The sequence below is a fragment of the Talpa europaea genome (assembly GCF_964194135.1).
Source record: "Talpa europaea genome assembly, chromosome: 1".
Lineage (NCBI taxonomy): Eukaryota > Metazoa > Chordata > Mammalia > Eulipotyphla > Talpidae > Talpa > Talpa europaea.
Genome location: NC_140073.1, coordinates 99,741,663 through 99,762,690, shown reverse-complemented (window position 1 = coordinate 99,762,690; position 21,028 = coordinate 99,741,663). Strand labels below are relative to the sequence as shown.

The window sequence follows — 21,028 nt, the reverse complement described above, 5'->3', positions numbered from 1 at the left end:
GATATGTTAACATCTGTATTTGCCATTGTGTTTGTCTTTCCTTTGATTTTATTTATTTATTCTTTTAATAACTTTTTTTTTTGGGGGGCCTTCTTTCATTGTTATTCGTCCCTCTGAGGTTCTGGCTTTAGGACTCCTTGTAGTATTTTTTGGAGTGGGGGTTTAGTTGCAATGAAATTCCGGAGTTTCTGTTTGTCTGGGAGGGTCCATATTCTTTCTTCAAAGAGGAAGGAGAGCTTTGCGGGATAGAGTATTCTTGGTTGGCATCTGTTTTCTTGGAGTCTGTTGACTATGTCCCTCCACTCTCTCCTTGCCCATAGTGTTTCTTCGGAGAAGTCTGATGTCAGCCTGATTGGCTTTCCTTTGAATGTTATCTGTTTCTTCCCTCTTGCCAGCTTCATTATTTTTTCCTTGTCCTGGATTCTTGGGAGCTTTACTATTATGTGTCTTGCTGTATTTTTTCCTTTCGTCGTGGAAGTTTGGTGTTCTTCTTGCTTCTCGTATATCAATTTTCAGCTCCTTCTTCACATTTAGGAAGTTCTCTTCAATTATCTCTTTGAATATTTTCTCTGTTCCTACTTCTCTCTCCTCTCCTTCTGGTATTCCTATAACTCTTATATTTCCTTTCCTCATGGAGTCAGATAGTTCCCGAAGTCTTTCTTCATTCTTTTTCCTTCGTACTTCTCTTTTCTTTTCTGTTTTGGTTCTTTTTATTTCTGTGTCTTCAAGAGCACTTATTCGTTCTTCCATTTCATCAATTCTGCTTTCATTGCTTTTCCCAGAATTCTTTAGTTCTTCCACTAATTCTTTGATCTCCTGCATTTCTTTTACTTCCCTCTTTAGGGACTCAATTGCATTCTTCTGATCGTTGATTATTTTTCCCTTATCATTGTTTTCCTTTATGACTTCTGTCAGTTTTTTAATCACGGCAATTTTAAATTCTCTTTCTGGAAGGCTCAGAAGTTCTTCCATGTTACTGTCGTTGCAATCTGGGGGCTGGTTTTCTTTTTGTGGTGTGCTTTTTCTCTGGAGAGTTGCTAGGTTGCGTGTGGTTCTTCTCCTCCCTACTGTCTGTTTTCTAATTTGCCGTATGCGTTGGGACACTGTGTAGTTGGGACTGGCCGGCATCTTGGGTGAGCTTCTCTGCTCCCCTCTGGTTCCTCCAGGAGTCATCTGTCAGTTTCAAGCAGTCTTTATTGGAGAAAGGTCCCTGTCCTAAAATGTCGATGTGGGGACACACTCCCCTGTGCGCCTGGTCTGCCCCGGCGGTGGGTTCCTGCTCCCCCTCTGGGCTTGGACTGCTGGCCAGAGGGGGTCTGGCGTGGGCGAACTTCCCCCGCTCACCTCTGGCTCCTGAGGAAGCCTTCTGCAGGTAGTCTTTACTGAAGAAATGTCCCTGTTCTAAAATGGTGATGTGGGACACACTCCCTGCGCGTCCAGTGTCAGGCACACTCTTCTGCGTGCCTGGTCTGCCCTGGCTGTGGGTGCTCGCTCTCCCTGTGGGCTCAGACTACTTGTTCGGAAGGGGCCGGGTGTGGGCTAACTCCCCAGCTGGCCACTAGCTCCTCCAGGAGCCTCTGCTGGCTTCAAGTCGCTAGGTGGCGCCAGAGATCTCTCCTAGAGCCCTTGGGGAGCTGATTTTCCACCCCGTGGGACAGGGAGCAGAGCGGGGATGGTAGGGTACACCTCAACGGCTTTGGGGTGCTGTGTCTGCCTTGTGCCCCACCGTCGTGGGGAACCCACGCCCCTAATTTCGTGCCCCGTGTCTCAGTTCCAAAGCCCTCAGTTCCAGGACGCGGGCTGTAGCCCAGTTCAGTGGCGCGGGAATGGCCCCTTTTGCACCGCTCCCGTGCCTGGGCGCCTGGTTCCTGCTTACTCAGGGAGAGACCTTCACCTCAGTGAGGACCTCCGAGCGTCTCCCCGCAAGCCTAGGTCGTCTCCCAAGCCTAGGTCGCAGGCGCGGGGACCTGGGCAGCCGCGATCCTGGTCTGCACTTGCTTTTCAAGCGCGCCGAGCGCGCCACTTTCCCCGCAAGCTTACCGGCAGCCTGGGCTGTGTGCGCGTCTCCCGGGGTCTTTGTTCTTCTCTAATGGCACCCGGAGCCGTTCGCTCACCGCCGCGGCGAATCCTGCAGGATTCGCCTTAGCTCCCGTTCACGGGGTGTCGTGGCTGCACTAGTTCCTTTCCACTCACAGTCCCGCTTGCTGCGTCGTTTGTTCTTGTTGGCCGTTTTGGTTTGTTGTTTCCCTCCTCTCTGCCGGTCGGAGAGTGCCGCCTCTGTGGGCGGGGGAGGGGAGCAGGGTTCTGCGCTTCCCTCCCTTCTGGTCCTCTTTTATGGCAACTTTCTTCTTTGGGCAGTTTGCTGGAGTCGTCCGTTTATCTTCCGTGTCCCAGTTCTCACTGGGACCTGCCGCTTTTCCTCCCTATTAACTTTTTTTAATGGGAGATCTTACTCGCAGAGTCTCCTTGCGGCCATGTTGCTCCGCCCCCCCCTCCCCCCCCGTTTTAGATTTTAGAATCACTTTCTCAGTTTCTACAATAATGTGTGCCAGGGTTTTGTTTTGTGTGTATGGTAAAATGAAAAACATAACATTTACCATCTTAGCCATTTTTAAGTGTACAGTAGTGTTAACTCTATGTATTGTTGCAAAGTAGATCTTGTAGATAGTAGGACATTTTAACAATATTAACTTTTCAAGTTCATAAACACAGGCTGTCTTTCTATTTTTATCTTTTATGGTTTTAGCAATGTTTTAGTTTTCAGAGTAAAAGCTTGCCAAGATTTTGAATGAGATGATGCTAATCTATATAGATTAATTTGGAATTGACATCAAGGATAAAGTTCTCCATTCATTTAGGTCTTTTTTATGTTCTTGTAACAGTACTTTGTATTTCAGTGTTTAGTGTTTAAACCTAATTTCCCCAATATCATCCGTCCATATTTCATATTTTTATAACACTATAAGTAGCAGTTTTAAAAATTCAATTTAAAAATTCTTGTTTCATATAGTTGATTTTATTGATTGTATACTGTGATCTTAATAACATTTTTATCTTTAATTTTTCTCCTGACATAATCATGTAATCTTCAAGTACAGTTATATTTCTCTTACATTTTTCCAATATGTATACCTTCCTCACCATGACCCTACACCTTTTCCTATTTCTTATTTTACTGACTAGGACTGCCAGTACAATGTTGAAAAGAAGTGGTGAAAGTAGACATTCTCACCTTAACCTAAGCAAGGAGTAAGAACATTCATTCTTTCACCATTAAATGTGATGTTAGCTACCCTCTATCAAGTTAAAGTTCTCTTCTATCTTAAGTTGCTGAGCATTTAAATATATTTACCCATTGAAATATTTTTCTCCTGTATCTTATGATAGGTTATTGTACTTTCTGTTGCTGCCATAACAAATAACCTCAAAAGTAGTAGATATGATATCCCAGTACAGTCTCATGGTTTTGTTAAAATCAACATGGTGGCAAGTTCTAGTCCTTGCTGAGGTTTTAGGGGAGAATTTATTTCTTGTTCATTTAGATTGTTGGTGGAATTAAATTCCTAGCAACTGTAGGTTTTTCACAGGCCCCTGTTTTTGGTTGATTGTTGGGGCTGTTCCTAGCTGTGGCAGACAAAATGATGGTTCCCCGAAGAGTTTCTGCCTCTAATCCCCAGAGCCTGTGAACATTCTTATGTGGCAAGACACTTTGCTATCCCTATTAAGATAAGGATCTCGTTTAATTACTCATTTAATTACAATGGTCCTGAAGAGTCGGAGTCACAGGAGATGTCACAACAGAGCAGAGGTTGGAGTGACCAGGGACCTTGAGCCCAGGAATTCAGGCAGCCTCTAGGAGCTGATAAAGTCAAGGAAACAGATTTCTCCCTGACAGCGGCCAGAGGGAACTTGAACTTGCTTACTTACACCCAAGCTTCTGAGTACAGACCTGCAAGGTAATAAATTAGGTTGTTCTAAGTTTCCTAAGTTTATTATTATTTGTTACAGAAGCAATAGAAACTACTATACCAGCTTCTAGATGCTGTTATATTCCTTGGCTCATGACCTTCTTTCTTCAAACACAGGAGTGATGGGTTGCATCTCTGTGATGCTCTTACCTCCCACTTCTAAGAACTCATGTGATTAGATTGGGTCATCCTAGATATACTAGCTTAATTTATTCATCTTAAAATTAGCTAATGAGCAACCTTAATTTTGTTTTGCTGGGCCTTGTTAATGCAACACATTCACAGGTTATAGGATGTGGATGTATTTGTGGGACCATTATTCTGCTACCACCATTATATTCATTGACTTTTTTAAATGTAAAAAATATGTATTATAAAATTTTACGAGTGTGCAGTTCAGTAATATTAAGTATATTCAGAGTTTTGCAGCTACAACCATTATCAACCATCTATCTCCAAACCTCTTCATCTTGTATAGCACAAACTGTATATCCCCTAAATAGTAACTCTTGTTTCCCTCTTCACCCAGTGTCTGGAAACCACCAATCTAATATCCATCACTCTAAATTTGACTTCTCTTGGTATCTTAAAATCTTTGTTATTTTGTGTTTGGGTTACTTAGTGTAATGTCTTCAAGGTTCATTCACATTGTAATGTGTAAAAATGCCTGTCCCCTTTAAGGCTGAAAAATATTCCATCATATGTATATGCTATATTTAGTTTATCAAATTATCCTGTCATGAACATTTGGGTTGTTTTTACCTTTTTGTCTATTATCTAGTGGCTAATGCTGCTGTGAATAGTGTGTGCAAATATCTGCTCAAGTCCTTGCTTTCAGTTCTTAAGGCTATATCTGCCAAGAAGTGGAATTGTTAGTTCAGGTAGTAATTCTATATTTAATTTTGAGGTAACCACCATACCCTTCCCAATAGTGGCTGCGCCATTTTACATTCCCCCCACTAGTGCATGGGTTCCAATTTTTCTACATTCTCACTAATAGTTGGCATTTTTCTTCATACTAGCCATTGTGATGGATATGAGGTGATACATCATTGTAATTTTGACTTGCATTTCTCTAATGATTAGGGATGTTGAATTTCTTATGTGCTTACTGGTTGTGTTGTACTTTGAAGAAATATTGAAGTCCTTTGCCCACTTTTCAATCTGGTGGTTTTTCATTGAGTTGTATTTTTTATATATTTTAGATATATTTGCAAATCATATCTGATAAGGCATTGATAGCTCCCATTTCATGGATTTCTTTTTCATTCTATTGTAGTCCTTTAATATGTTTTTCATTTTGATTTTCTTTTATTGGCTGTGCTGTTAGTTTCAAGAAATCACCAAATCCGATGTTCAGGAAGCATTTCTCCTATATATTCTTATTAGAGCCTTATTATTTTAGCTATTACATTTAGGTTTTTGATCTGTTTTAACCTTTGTATATGATCTAAGGTAAGGATCCAGCTTTCTTCTTTTGTATGTACATATCCAGTTTCCCACAAACATTTGAAGAAACTGTTCTTTCTGAACTAATTAGTTTATACATGTGTCTTTATGCCAGTACCATACTCTCGATAACTGTCATTTTGTTATAACTTTGGAAATCATCAAGTGTCTTTTCCCAAAATTGCTTTGGCTATTCAGTATCTCTTACAATTCGGCAGGAATTTTAGGATGAATTTTTGTATTTCTAAAGTCCAGGGCCGGGCCTCCTGTCACTACCAAATCCAATAATCAGAGACAGGAATTGAATCTTTAAGATATGCTTTAATCAAACAGCCAGCAATATGGAAGATGGGAGGAGGAGGAGTTAACACCCTAAAGAAACCACCGTAACACTTCATTTCCAGCTGGCTTCTTGTGAGTTAAAGACAGTTGTTCAGCAGTAAGCAGGCCTTCATCACTGCCAGGAGTTTGTGATATCTGGCTCCTTGAGCTCCTTATTGCTCTCCTGGACATCTGGTCTCAAGTATGTCGTTGAGTCTGGCCTTCTGATTGTAATGTTTTGCAGCACTCCTCCAGACATGTCCTTGGGCTGGAAAATTAGAATAGACAGGCTATAAGCAGTGTTTGTGAATTTTCTTACACTATTACGCATAGTGCCCTACTAGAGCCCCACCCTTTCTGCTCAACCCCTATCAGATTTTAACTACTAAGACTCGTAGCTCAAGAGCATGGGATGTCTTATTTGTGTTGTCAGGGCATAGGGGAAAAACCAAAAATCTCCCCATCCCATTTGTACTCTTGAGGCTAGACAGGTGAACAAATAAATATGGCTGTTAATTCTAAACCAAAATAGGGCAAAGCCAGGGGTCTATTATCCTATGTTTAAGGAAGTGGAGCATCAAATGAGAGGGGACATATCACCTGAAGGGGATGACTCACCCTGAATTTCTCAGAGAGGACATGTTCTTTGATAAGCCTACAACTGAGTGATAACCTCCCAAACTGCGTTTTTGTAGGTCAGAAAAGGGTGAGCATTCATTGCCTCTTTGATGAGGAAAAGGGTAAACAACTGAAACTACTTTTTTAAGAAATGGTAATGGACTTTCCAAAGTCCACAGGGTCTCAATGGACCTTTAAGGAGGCTTGGGCAATTAAGAAAAGTCCATCTGACCTTTAGGGGAGACTGATCCGCAGTGTTGTTACATTTTCAGCATTGTTTCCAGTATACAAGTCTTTCACCTCCTTGCTCATTACTATTTAATTCTTTAATACCATTCATAAATGTAATTTCCTTAATTTCTTAGTGTATGGAACCCAACTGATTTTTATGTTGAATCTTGTGATAAGTTTTTTTGTGAGATCTTTAGGGTTTTGAATTATGTTTATATATGGCTAGACTGCATTTGTGTTGTCCTTTTGTATGTGTTCATAAGTTATATTGGTTATAGGTTCTGTATAATGTCCAATTGATTTGGTGTGAGGGTTACTTGGGCTTCAAAATGTATTGGTAAATGTTCCTTCTGTGTTTGCATAGCATTACTATTTTCCTTAAGAGTTATGTAGGAAAGTTTTTAATCACAAATTCAAACTTAGCTTTTAATAAATTCATCAGATTTGTGATGTTCTCACCTTAAAATATTCTTGACAGTATTTTGTCTTGTTCATTTTAATCTTGGCTCTTGCTCCTTTTTGCTTAGTTACTTGGTTTCTTCGTTTGCCTTTCATATTTTCTGTGATGACAGGAAGTTGTTAAACGTATTGGTTTCATTTAAGTATTTCTATTTTCAGTGAATTTTATCCATCTTTTTTCACTGATTGGCATTTCATTATATAACAATGATTCAACATTTGTATAATAGTAACTAGACTTATTTTCCTCTGATGGGCAATATTTTGCAAAATGATACTAAAACAGTTCCACACCCTTAAATATCCTTTGAGTTGCTTTTTTTTATAACTATATCTGTTACTCCCTTTCCTAAGTTTTTACATGAATGGAATCATACAGTAAAAAACCTTTTGGGATTAGTTTTTTTTCCCTTAGCATAATCCTAACCATTTATTTTTAGCTTTCCTGTGTGACTTTGAGGTGTTCCCTGTGGAAAAGTTGAATTAAATCTTTCAATACTCTGTCCCCATCTTTAATTCCTGTGAGCTTCTGGTTCCTTTTTCTACCTTTGTTTGCAAATTGCTCACAAGGCCTATCTTACATCTATAGAATTACTGCCACAGGAGACCATTCACCCATCCTTTTAAATTATGAAAGCACTTAGTGTTGCTGGAAAATAAGCAATACAGAAATATTTTGAAAGATTTTGTTCTGTAACACATGACATATAGTGAAAAATTTGCTATTACTCAATGTATCAGAAATAGAATCTCATAGTATGAATGTTCCATAACATTAACTCTGAAGTATTTAGTATGCTGAGGATGCCTTTGCTTAAATATTTTTGCCCATTTAGACCTCCAGATAAACATTAGAATTGTACAAAATAACCTCACTGAAATTTTGACTACAATTACAGAAAGACTAATTGGATGGTGAAATAACACCTTTACACTAGTCAGATGTTCTTTCATGCCTTTCAGGTCTTTTCTGAACACTAAAATGTTAAAACTTGTTCACATTTACAACTCATTTGTCTGACCACCTGCTTTATTCTATTCTCAATTGTATAGAGAACACCTTATTTGGCTGCTTTTGTTGTAGTACAAGTATGATCTCTGATTGTTTTCACTTTGTTTTTGATATGTATTTTTGATTCAGGGCACACAATGTTTCTTTTATCAGAAGCCATTTAGCCATTCTCATTCTATACATACCTTCCATAGCCTTTCTTGGTTATTTTCTCAGACTGCTCTGCTTATCAATTCTGCAGTGTCTTATGCTATCTAACTTTCCAATTGAGTTTAAAAAATTGTAACATCTATATTTGTTATTTCCAGAACGCCAGGTAGCATGTATATTAAGGGCATAGACTGTGGAGCTAGACTGCCTGGATTTAAATCCTAGCTCTGTCACTCCTTTCTTGTGTGACCTTAGAAAGTAATTCAAGTGGTGTATCAGTTTCTTCCCAAGAAGAAACTGCTGGTGCATATTGAGTTTATTCGGTAACGGTACCTGGGTGCAGTCTATTGATTAATACTCACATAGCTAATTGTGTGCCTTTCTAATGGTATCTTGCTTTCTTGTCACTAGTGTTCAGTCAAGTATTACTGTGGAATTCTGGCTTGGGAGCAGAGCACAGAGCTCAGAGAAGTGTTGTGTTTGTTCTGCCCATTTCCTAGGGTGACAGGTGTGCAGCAGTGTGCTTTTTTCTTGGACAACAGAGATGCATAAAACTATTGTATAACTCTTGATTTAAACCAAGAAACTGAGTTGACAAACCAGGAATTTCAGATGACACTGTTTAGATGAAAATAAACCCATCTGGTCAATTTAAAATTGTGAAGCAATATGAGTCCCTCCCTGCCAAGATACATTGGATTTCAAATAAGCTAGTTGCAGTAAACGTCATGCATGACATCCTAGTGTCTTAAAATTAACTGTCAACTGTATTTTTTTTTTTTTGATTACAGTATTTTCAGTTGTTTATCTGAAAGGCTGTGTGTAGGTGGGGTTGGGAACATGGACTTAGAGGCCGATAATAACTTTTACTACTTTGGATAACAAACAAGAAACATTACTGTTTATCAATAGAAAATGCCAGTTATTCCAAAAAGTCACTAGAAGACCATGGAGAGGTGATATTAAAACCTATGGCTTTGCTAAAGTAGGAAGCCTGTGTTATTCTAAAAAATGACAGTAATTTTTGTTTGCTATGCTGTAACAATGTAGATGCAATATAACTATTAAAAATAAAGAGTAGACAGATACTGAGAGAATAAGACTACTGGCTAATACGAGTAAGTGAGGCATCAATAGATACTACCAATAAGCTGGGTCTTTTTTTAAAATATTAGTGTGTAAAGTTAACTATACAGCCTTTCTAAGCATCAAAATTGATGAAACCAGTTCATGTAATAATTTGTTATATATGTATATTATCAAACATACCAGTAGTAAGCACCAAGTTGACTTTGTCTTTAAAAAGACAGTTACAAGTGAAAAAGATAGGCAAAAATGACTATTGCAATTCAGATCAAAGGAATTTTTTAAAAAACATAGAATACTATATCAAACACCATGGTAACAATGACAAGCTATGTAGTCCCGAACATAGCAATACACAGTGTAAGGAGAATGTACATTAATGTAGCAAACTGAATTTTCAAAATAAAAATTATACCTTTAATGCACAGTGGGCATTCATAAATACTAAGCATACTTAAGCACCAGATATAACTCAACATGTCACCACATGGCATGTAACTAAAGAACAAGTGGGCCCTTTTATATACTCTTAGATTTAGTTTTATTATTGTCACTGAGCTCACAATATTTCACATAGTAACATACGCATAACTTAAGACCAGTGTGCTACAGTGTAAGAGGATCACTATACTCAGCATACTGAATGTATGTGCCTACTCAAACTATATTTACAACTCAACAGTAGGACAGATATTACCCAAATAAAAACATTAGGCAAAGGATTTGAATACACATTTCTGGGAAGATACATACATCACCAATAAGCACTTGGAAAGGTTAAATTTCATTAGGGAAACACAAATCAAAACCATAATGAGATACTACACACACCCCAGGGTAGGAAAAAAAATGTAAATACTGTGAGTTGGCAAGAATATGCTGCTGACAGTTCAAAATCAAGTTACCATTTGACCCAGTAACTGTATGCCTAGATATAGTCATACAAAAAGTTGCAGATAAATGTTCATAGCAGCCTTATAGCTAAGAAGTGGAAACAACTCAGTGGTCTATTAGTGAATGGGCAAAATGCGCTCTCTCCATATAACAGAATAGGATGTAGTCATACAAAAAAATCCGTTATAATTTTACATGCTTTTTCCATAGCATGGTTAAGTGAGAGCAGCCAGGCACTATGTTATGATTCTATTTAAAGGAAATGTCCAGAATAGGCAAATTCAGAGATAGAAGGCAGTCACTGCTAATGGATATAAGGTTTCCTGATAGAGGAATGTGATATGTGAATTATATCTCCAAAGCAAAATCTGTTGAAATGAGCTTACTTCATGTGGAATGAAAAAAACATCCAATTCATAGAGAACAGATTGGAGTTTGGAGTAGGCAAAGGTGGTCAAAAGATACACTTTCAGTGGTAAAGTAATATATAATATGGCTACTATAGTTAATACTGCATTCTGTATTAGAGGTTGTGAAGACATTAGAACTTAAAAGTCCTCATCAGAGGAGAAAAGCAACGATTTGTATTAAGAGTCTAGTTAATGATTCACTGTGATCATTTCACAAATACCCAATTATGTTGTGTACCTGAAACGAATGGTCATTGTATCTCAATTAAATAAATCTTCCTAAGGGCAAAAATAGGCCAAAAAATAAGAACAGTTTCATAGGAAGGAAAGCCAGTGGCTTTTAAAACATGAGGAAAAAAATGTTCATTTCCACAACTTGATATACTGTATCATGCTGCCCATGAAAGTCTGGTAAATACCCAGTTTGGTAATATTCTCTTGGTGAAGATCTACAGAGAAAGGCACTCTTAACATTTCTAATAAGAAGTGCTATTATGCATAGAAAGTATTGGCATATCTAGCAAATTTATACACATTTAACCTTTGACGTAGTAGTCATTTCTGGACTCTCCCCCAAATTGAGACTATTCGTTACAGCACTATTTATAAAAGGCATGGATTGGAAACAACCCAGATGTCCATCAGTACCTCCACATGAGGCTTCTGTGGGAGGGAGAAAAGCAAGAACTAGTTTAAAAACCAACCAACCAGCTTTTCTGTAAGACTGTAAATGTATTGTGTATATACATGCATTTGCTTATATATTTTTTAAAGGATTCAAAGTCCTAATACATGCTTACCAAAATGGGGAGAGTAGACTCCCGGATGTGCCTTGTTTTAGTGTTTATTTTGAAATCTTAAGATAAAAAGGGAGGCAAGTGGACAAAATTGTCAAGTTGGTAACAAATGGAATCTTTTTTTCCAAGTAATTTTCAAACACAGTATTTCAATTACACAACCCTAGTGGGTCTATCTTGGTGACAGGAAGCGCCAGAAAGAAATCATAAATTTTCTCAGTCTTATATTAGCAGTATATTGGCGTTATTAGCTTAAAAGTGTATGCATTGCAGATGAAAATAGGTTATTGTGTAAATATAATTGGAAATATGATTTTGTTTAAGAGCTACCAAGTATTAAAATGAAAGTAATTAGGTGAAAACTCATCTTTCCAACATGTACAAAAGCAAAGAATTTTGCAAGAACATGGCATTAAAAACCTTAGCTAGTAGCTTTTTTTTTTTTTTTGAATCATAAATCTTTATGTTGATTCCTTAGTGGGTTGAGTTTTATAATTTCTGGGTATCTTTCCCTGACTCTTACGTGTGTCAGAAAATTTTAGTGAGTTATTCCTAAGGCTTTTTCATCTTTAGCCATTAATTTAAACACACAGCTAATGGGGCTATTAATCTTTTCCGTTGTAGTGTTCAAGTGCTTATGACACTGGTTCAAGGAAATCTGTGCGATGTTAAGCATCTCAGAATTTAGAGTAGTGTGGCAAAGATATTTTAAGAGTAGTTGTACAAGACAACATACCACTTAATCATAGTAACGGCTGTGGCAATGGAGTTGTCATCACCCACTCAGTTTTTTTCTATATTGCAAATAATGTATGTGGTGTTATTATTTTTTAGATGGCTATTCATATGAAAAGGAAGCAATGGAAAATTGGATCAGCAAAAAGAAACGTACAAGTCCCATGACAAATCTTGTTCTTCCTTCAATGGTACTTACACCAAATCGGACTCTGAAAATGGCCATCAATCGATGGTTAGAAACACATCAAAAATAAATCATTTATATTATATTGTATTACTTATATTTTCAGTTGAATGATTTAAAGGTAAATACTAACCAGGAATTGTTGAAAGGTAAACCTTGAGGATGATTTATTATTTTCATTCCTTAAAAATGTATGGTTGAATTATACATCTAACAACTTGTCTATTTTTTACTATGTCTTTTTGTAGTACTGAAAAAATCTTGTAGAGTAATAAAGTTTTACTTTAAATGCAATGCCCAAATCTATTCTTGTTATAGGTCATATTCCAGTAAAAAGCCATTAAGTTGCTCTTTGGAATCTAAAGAGTTTGCAGATTTGTTTATGACTAAGTTCAGAAAATAACCATGATATGTCGAATGGGAGCATTTCGTTGGACTCAAAATTTGCAAGGTGGTTACATGGAATTAATTATCACTAACATGCCAATTAGACTTTGCTGAATTATATAAAGTGGGAAATTAGCCTCTTTTAGAATAATACATAAGAATGTCAAGAATTCTAAATTAGGGTAACAACATAACATTTTTATACAACACACTGTTATTTACTACCACACCTGGATAAGCATTCACTCATGAAGAAAGCCTCAATTTCAGGAAGTTGAGATTGTTCTGACTTATATACTTGTCACGAGTTGTTTACAGGGACAGAGGCCACTATTGAGAAAGCTTGTTACAATAAAGGGAGCAAGATTCTGTATATACCCCCAAAATCCTTATTGCAGTTGTTAAAAATTAAGAGTAATGTAATTATATCATTGCGTTTTTTCCTGTATTTTATAGACTATAACTGACATATGTTCAGAGAAAGGTGGAAATTGTACTTACCAGAGAAATCTTCAGATGCCTTTTGAATTGCTGCTTTGTAAAGTTTGTCATTCGGATGTATTATGGATTTACTTCCCTTGTGCCACAGCTAGAATTCACAATTTATGATTTTAGAAGAGTTCCTCCCTCCCCCCACCCCATACTACAGATGCTTTTCATCTATGAGGAAAAAAAAGATGGGAAGGTTTTCTATATTTATATATTTCTAAAGAGAAAGTATGCTAACATAATTGTGACTTTTTTTAATTGATAAAAGCTGGTCACTAGACCAAATCTCTCACTTTGATAACACTTTCTCAAGGATAGATGGTTTTTACATAAAAATTACCAAAAGTGACCCAAACCACAAACATCACCTAATTCTAAAGTGCCAGTGATTTTCTTTTCCATGATTCACCAGGAGAGTTTCTTATTAATAACTTACTAAAATGAAATGCTAGTTTGGTATATAAACCAAAGCCAAACAACTCCTCCACAAACACATAAGCAAAACACCAAACAAATCAAAATTCCATCCACTACAGGAAGGGACACTGCAACAGCCCTCTGCGGACTCTCTGGCCTGCTGGTTTGGGATCGCGCATGAGCAGCACTCACCTGACTAGTAGTTGTCCAAGGAAACTTCTTTTTGGGGTAACTGAACCAAGTATCTTCACTAAGAATATATAAAAATCATGATGTACCATTATTCCTAATAGTCACACTGGCTGCTTTACAGGAAAAGTCATACAATGACAACAATTATTAATACTTTTCCCTTTCCACCTAGTTTTTTTAAACCTTAGTTTAAATATATAGCTTTAAAGAAGTACTGAAATTAATTTACTTACCTTAATAGTAGTATCAGTAACCGGACAATAACTTGAAGTCTATTATTAAGGAATACGAATAAGTCATTACTTTCAGACAAAAGACTTAATTTAGACCCTTGAATAGTTTGGGGTTTCTAGAAGTTGCCACCCTTGTTCTGAAGTTATTAAATGAAACTAAATATGCATTTAGTAGTAACTCTAACAATGTGTTTTCCACTGTTTAGAACAACAGGATCACCCAGGATGAAAAGCAAGGCAAGATCAGGATATTCTCCACTTACCCATTGTTTCATTTAATGCGAAACAAATTCTATTAATAGTCTTTATTCCGTATGGAAAAGTACAGTAGTTGTGCAGAAAACAAAACTACATAACAGAAGAGTAAGACTTTCACAAACATTAAAGAAAACAATAAACAATAAATAAGCCATAGTAGTTATAGCAGAACTCATGAAAAGCCTATAAAAAACAATAAAGCTGTACAGAGTACTATATGTACATACTCAGGAACAAATGTTGAAGAATGACACCAGAAGATTCCTTTTTGTACAAAACCATAATGATGCTCACAGGAACTTGATTACAACTAATCATTGTAAAAACACTCTGTAAATATAGAACTTCCTTCTCTCCAGTTCTGGAAAATAAATTTCACACCCCAACATAGAAAACAAATACACTCCTACCTCTCAAACTAGCATTCTGACATCCTCCAATAGCACATCATCTTCATATAAAAATACCTTTAAACCAAGATTCATTCCTGTACCTCATCTTTATAAATGAATAATACATCAGTTTGGACCTAAGTAGCACCTCAAAGGTGTTCGTATATATGAGATAAAGTGCCGTTACTGGTATACTGTTAACATGCCATAACAATATATTGTTCAGTGCAATAACCAGCATGGATGAAGCTTACAAAGAACATGCAAATATATGACTTTTTAAAAGATTGCTTGAAATAGTTATATTTACAAGTCCGAATACAACTTGGCTATTTAATATGTACAACTTGTGACTATAAAGCAGTGATTGTATAATAAAACAAAAACAATAAGCAACCATACCGTAAGTATCCAAATTAAATACTGTCCTTTAAGGACCTTGGAAGGCTTGTTTCAGGGGTGCGATCATTGTTACAAGCAGTTTCAGAACCAGTTGAGAGCTAACTTACAGGTCACCAAGAATGCTGGTCTTAATCGTAATCCACTCTGACCACCAATCGTGATTCCAAATGGCTTATACTGTTTCCAAACATTAAAAACATCTTGAAGCATGAATTTAATTCCAAAAAAAGGTGCTATAAAAATATTTTGAGTAAGAAACAAACATGGAAATGAGTGTTTAATTCTCTTAAAGGAACTGCTATGAAGGGAAAGTTTATTTTCCTTAACAAAAAAAAATCAACTATGTAACATTTATAGTCACACTTATATTCAGCTAGAAATCACTTAGATCTTAATTTTATCTATCTATCTATCTATATATAAGTTGGGATTAGACTTAATGGTACGGCAACTTGAAAATATAATTTTTCCCCTTTGGCTATTAGGTCGTGAGTTAAACCTATCACTAGACATGTATATTCTCTAAGAAATACTGTGATTTTTATCATGTAGCACAGGCTAGGAGAAAAGTGGGAGGAAAAGCCAATTTAATAAGAAATTAGCATTAATGTCTTCTTGACTGTCTTAAAATTTTAATTTAATAGGTTTAACTAATTGTAGTTTTCCATTCTGGTTAGCATTCTTATTTATGGTGACTTCTAGCTAGCTATTAAAGAAGTTTTATCCCACCTGTTTGATAATGGCATCTGGAAAATGGCATCAGAGGGGGGGAAAAAGGTATGGCTAAAATGAAATTTTTCTCATGAGACACCATTTGATTACCACCAGTCTGTCTCCAACACACCGTTTTCCAAGTTCTACAAAAGCATCTCTCTCAAGGCTCACACATTCGACTCTATGAATGATCGCTTTGGTTTTGCTGAAGGGAGGTGACTCCGGTGGGCTTCATTGCTGATGTGAGGTTGCTGTTTGGAGATACTCTCCTGGTACAGATGAGACACAGTTTTATTTATCCTGTTATCTGGACAGTGCACTGGCATTTGGCACTTCTTTTCTTCCAACTCCTTCACCTGTGCACCATTGTGAACACTCCCACCCAGGGTAGAAGCAGAGCAGGTTTTGGCTTGGCTAGTATATCCTCCTGCTTGTTTGAGAGTGGGCTTCTCAGAGTTCGAGGCCTGCAGGCCAGCTGCAGAAGATGTGTTTGTCAAGAGCCCCTCTGATATTTGACAGTGCCAGGTGCGGTTTGGGGGATTGCTCTGCTGTTGGAACCTTGCAGTCTTATCCATGATGCCCATGAAGGGGGTATTGCGTGGTCTGTGCTCAGCCGTACCGCTCGGGACCTGGTTAACCACCTTGTCTTTCATTCGAGCATCTGGTCCTTGGACCTTGAAGCCCTCTGAAAAGCTGCTGCTTGAAGTCAGACTACTGGTGGAACTTGACATCTTAATGCTGCCAGATGGGGAACCAGAAGAGCCTGAGCTGGCCAGGGAAGCTGGGTGTCGCATGTCACTCATTGGCCCGCCTTGATTTAAAGGGGCTACATCTGCAGCCACGGAGGAGGCATGAGCCAGAAGCCTCTCTGCGGTTTTTATCTTGCTGGGTAAAGGACACGCAGCCACACTCTCACTGTGCTGCAGCTGGACGCTGTGGCTGGGCCCCAGGCGATCTGCAAAGTGGCCTGAGCCAGCTCCTAGAGTGAAAGTACCTGTGATCTCTAGGTGCTGGGTTCTGCTACCAGCAGGAGTTGCAGGGTTTCTACCTGGCATGGGACTCGGAGGAGGATTCTGAGAAGAGACCTGAATTTTTGTACTACCATTTCTCAAGGCAGACTGTCCAGAGCCCAGGTGCTGGTTGGTTTTCACGATCTGTGCCTGCTTGGTGGGCTGCATAATCAGCCCTGGCTGGGCTACAGGCTCGCGCAGGGGCTTGCTGATTCCAGGCCTGTTCTGTGGGGACACTGGCCTCATTTTAGACTGTAACCCTTCCTGAAGGTTTCGAATATATGGCGAGGGGACAGATGAGGATGGCTGGGATCTAGGAGCCGGGGAAATGGACTCTTCCTGAGGAGAGGTTTCTTCTTCTTCAGCCTCCTCAAGATCAAAGTGGTCATTTAATACCGGGGTTGTGACATCCTCTTCGTTATCTGAGTCATTGGGGGGAGCCGGAGGCGGGCACTGCTGCTTTTGCTGTTGGCTCCTCTGGAGTTGCTTGCATTCCTCTTCTACTCTGGCCAAAAGTCTCTTGATCTCCTGGTTGGTGGGACAGAGTTTCACTGCTTCCCTCAAGTCAGTCAGAGCTGCCACAAACTGCCTATATATTAAAAAGAAGAAAAAATTATAAGCCTTGGAAGAATGTGGTCTAATGTACTAACTTTTCACAAAACTAGACTGCATAAATCTACAACTCCTCAAAGGAAAAAAGGCATCAGCAGCGTGAGTTCTGGACACATTCTGTATGGCTTAGCTGAGTGGGGGTGCTGGATTTGAACCTCTGTGTGATGCCAGAGCCAGGCCGTCTCTGTAAAGACCACTGGGCTGGGACTGAGAACAGTTCTGAATCCTTGGCTTGGGCGTCAGAATCACCATCCCCTCTCACTGTACTCACCAGTCTTTGACTCCTCCCCACTGCCCCACTGCCTCCTCTTAATGTCTCCTGTTGGCAGTTTCACTGACCATATGGACTAATCTAGGAACTGTATCCTGTAGTGTCAACTGGGATGAATGGGAGGTTGTCAGTGAACAGTCAGGAGAAAATAAGTTCAACCATTGTGACAATATCCACTAGTTGCCTCTTGGAAGCTACCAATTTATCATGAGCTGGGAGGCATCTGAGTAATGCATGTAAGCCAGAAGCCCCCAAAGTCAACCAGCAACTTTGATACCACAGAGACACAAAAAGGCATCTCTAGTCACATGATTTGGCCCCAGACAGTACCTGCTATTTCTCTTCGCTCTTGCCCTGGCATAAAAGGCTTCATAGGACTTTGGTTTCAATTCGAGAGCCTTGGAAGCAAATTCTTCTGCCAAGCCAAAGTCCTGGTGTCAATATTTAAACACATGAGTCAAAAGCAGCACTGAAACATGATTATAGGCAACCTTTTAATAGGAGTTTCATTCTAAAGGTTAGGAGAGAATTGGGACATCATTGCAGAGAGATGAAAGTAAGTTTGGAATTTTGTCCTAAAGCTTATTACTTTTCTTAAGAGAAGCTCCATTAGAAAAACAAAGCTCGAGGGAAGGGGAGAGAGCGAGAGCAGGTGAGAACAGTGGTAAAAACAGGCCCACGAGGCAGCAGCAGCCTGCACCGCACTCCAGTCTCAGAGGGGCTGGCAGGCTTCACCCTCCTCCGGAGCTGAAAGGTCGGCGAGTATGTGCAGACAATTCAGTTGGGACAGGGTGGAGCAGTTTGCATTGCTTCTCATCACTGAAGCAGAGGAAACTGCCCCAAGCACAATCTCTCAACATCTTGAGGGGAAGGGAGTGTCAGTGGGCAAAAGATGGTCATGTAAGGGAAGCAGCTTCATATGCCAGGTTCACAATATGTGCAAGCAAGTCAGAAAGCACGTCGCATCTTTTGGTCTGTGGAAGGATGTTCTTCCCCCCTGGGAAAACCTTGCTATTAAAGGATGAAATAGAGGGGCACAGCTTACATTTGTTTTCCTTCGGCAGCGAGACAAATTGAGATACAGGGAAACTCTTAATTCATTGAATGGTCTCATGTCCTCCCCAAATCCTTCTCGAGGAAACTTCCTTAAGGCATACTGGTACCTCTGGGCTGCCTCTTTCATCTTCCCTTTCTAGGATACAAAAATCACAGAAGTTTATCTTTTCAGAAGCTCCAAGAGGAATACAATCCTGGTGAGGTTCCCCACCCCCACCACCCCAAACCTTCACTCTTGTTTCAAGGGTCCCAATGAATGACTGCGCAGCAGCAACCACACACTAACCAGCGTGCATCGACAGCCTCACTGTCAGCACAGGCTTCCCAGCAAGCACTTCCCACAGTTAGAAAGTAGCAGGAAGGGGTGGTAAATTGCCAAATTGATAACTATCGATCTTAATACATCAGATGATCTTCCCTGTTATACATTTTTCAAAGCCATTTCATGAATGAACTCTCATTTTCAGGTATTTTATTACTAAGTTTAATAGAAATCAAGTGGGGAAAAAAATGATGCAGTTCCTAAGGCAAGTAGAGTCTTGCTGTAGAACAGTAATTTTTCTGTTAAGGGAAACTAAGCTCAGGCTCTAAAAATCAGAACAGCTCCACACGTCATTTTCAAGGCTAAAGAAATCCATTTGCTCAGTCAGTTCCGTTTCACAGCAGGTGTGAAGTCTGTTGAAAATGGCTTGATATTTCTAACATAATTGCCTACCAAAATTCATATTAAAACCACTTCAAAGCCAGAACGGTACACATTCTGAACTCAATTTCAAACTGATTCCAAGCCAGAAACCCTGCTGGGTCATGCTATATGCCTATTTGCTTGTTATTATTAAAAAAAAGAAAAGGCAAAATCTAAAACAGAGAAAATACAGCACCCTCACGGCAGAAAGGATGCAAATGGCCATACTCTAGTTTTTGGTTTTCATAATCTTTTAATAATGTCTTATCACAACCTGGGGAAAAAGGTGATTCTCTATCAATGTCCTAAGCACCTGTCTGCATTGAATCTGGCCTACTACCTGTTCTACAGTTTGACTGGGACACAGTCACACTCCTTTATTATCTGTGGCTGCTTTTATGCTGCAACAGCAAAGCTGGGTAGTTGTGACAGAGACCACAGGCTAAGTCCAAAACATTTATCATCTGACCCTTAATAAAGACGTTTGCTGACCACTGACCTCTAAACTGATGTCTTATTTGGGTAAACTTAAACGCTTATTAATCTGTAAATCGCATTTTCATTTCCAAGGGAAAATGGGGAAAAAAAAAACTCACTCCGCTGAATAACTGAGTATTATATATATTAAGTAAAAATATCAAGTAAAAATATCTCTAGCAGCAATTGCAGGTTCCAGAAGTGTGTAGATATAATAAAGGCGTGGGAGACATAATGGTTCTTTTCTCACAGAAATGACTAGTGGGCACTCCTTTCCTGTGGGTCTCATGTCCCCAGGGACTCAGCCCCACGCTGCATGGTGGGGCAGGGAAACCTGAAGCAATCCACCTTCATACCAAGGCCCCCAGCCAGAGTCATTGTTACAGCTGCAAGAATTTGTTCAGAAGTAATTGGCGCTCACACAAATGGACGTGCTTTTTACCTTGAAGGTACTGCCACTAAGATGATGAAGCCTGGACATGAGGCCAGCGTCCCCGGGAAGTCCTATCAAGCTAAGCTACATGTATTCTGAGCAGGGGCACAGCTCTGTCCATCATGTGCCCAACTAAGAGGTGGCTCACAGGCTGTTATGTCACAGAAAAGGGCAACATCACTTACTTTGTACATCACATTTCCTTCCTCCATTAATTTTTGTAAAAGTATAATCAAAATATCAGGTTTGGAAGTGGCCATCGCCCAAGCAGCATTTCCTGCAAAATAAACATGCAGTTAGAGGCACTTCAGAGTCTTGGAGGAAAGGAATTCAGTACTTCTGTGGCTCTAACACAACTAAGATGGCAACCAGCTGAGACAGCCACAGAGGAGCGCTGCTTGTGCGTCCTGTGGGCCTCTGAGTGACAACGTCACGCGGACAGAGAGCAGGACGTGGGGAGGTGGCTTCCCCGGAAACTCTTACGCTTCGGCAATGAGGAGGGTACTGCAGCAGCACAAAGTGTTACTCTGGTAGAAAAGTAGTGGGCAACGAAGGCATCAGAGCAGCCGTGACCCTTCCCTCCCCTGTGATGGGGCTTTGGGGCAAGACGAATTCAAAGAGGCTCCAGAGTACCTCAGTTTCCTGCGGCGCCCATCATGACTGCTGGCAAGTGGAAGGGCCTG

At 39.3% G+C, this 21,028-nt stretch overlaps 2 protein-coding genes across 6 annotated transcripts in view; one reads left to right on the top strand and one right to left on the bottom strand.

Moving 5' to 3' along the window:
* Positions 1-12,387, top strand: part of WDSUB1 (WD repeat, sterile alpha motif and U-box domain containing 1) — a gene marked incomplete at both ends in the record, with an annotated part of 42,557 nt that extends 30,170 nt beyond the window's left edge. For both annotated transcript variants that reach the window (XM_084235435.1, XM_084235434.1), the window contains one exon: positions 12,230-12,387. In XM_084235435.1, coding sequence (XP_084091561.1) covers positions 12,230-12,387 — 158 coding nt within the window. The remainder of the gene's footprint in view (positions 1-12,229) is intronic.
* Positions 12,388-15,968: 3,581 nt separating this feature from the next.
* Positions 15,969-21,028, bottom strand: part of TANC1 (tetratricopeptide repeat, ankyrin repeat and coiled-coil containing 1) — a gene marked incomplete at its 3' end in the record, with an annotated part of 146,366 nt that continues 141,306 nt past the window's right edge. For all 4 annotated transcript variants that reach the window (XM_084235053.1, XM_084235056.1, XM_084235054.1 and 1 more), the window contains 4 exons: positions 20,531-20,622; positions 18,740-18,886; positions 18,025-18,125; positions 15,969-17,400 (listed from right to left, as the gene is read on the bottom strand). In XM_084235053.1, coding sequence (XP_084091179.1) covers positions 15,969-17,400; positions 18,025-18,125; positions 18,740-18,886; positions 20,531-20,622 — 1,772 coding nt within the window. The remainder of the gene's footprint in view (positions 17,401-18,024; positions 18,126-18,739; positions 18,887-20,530; positions 20,623-21,028) is intronic.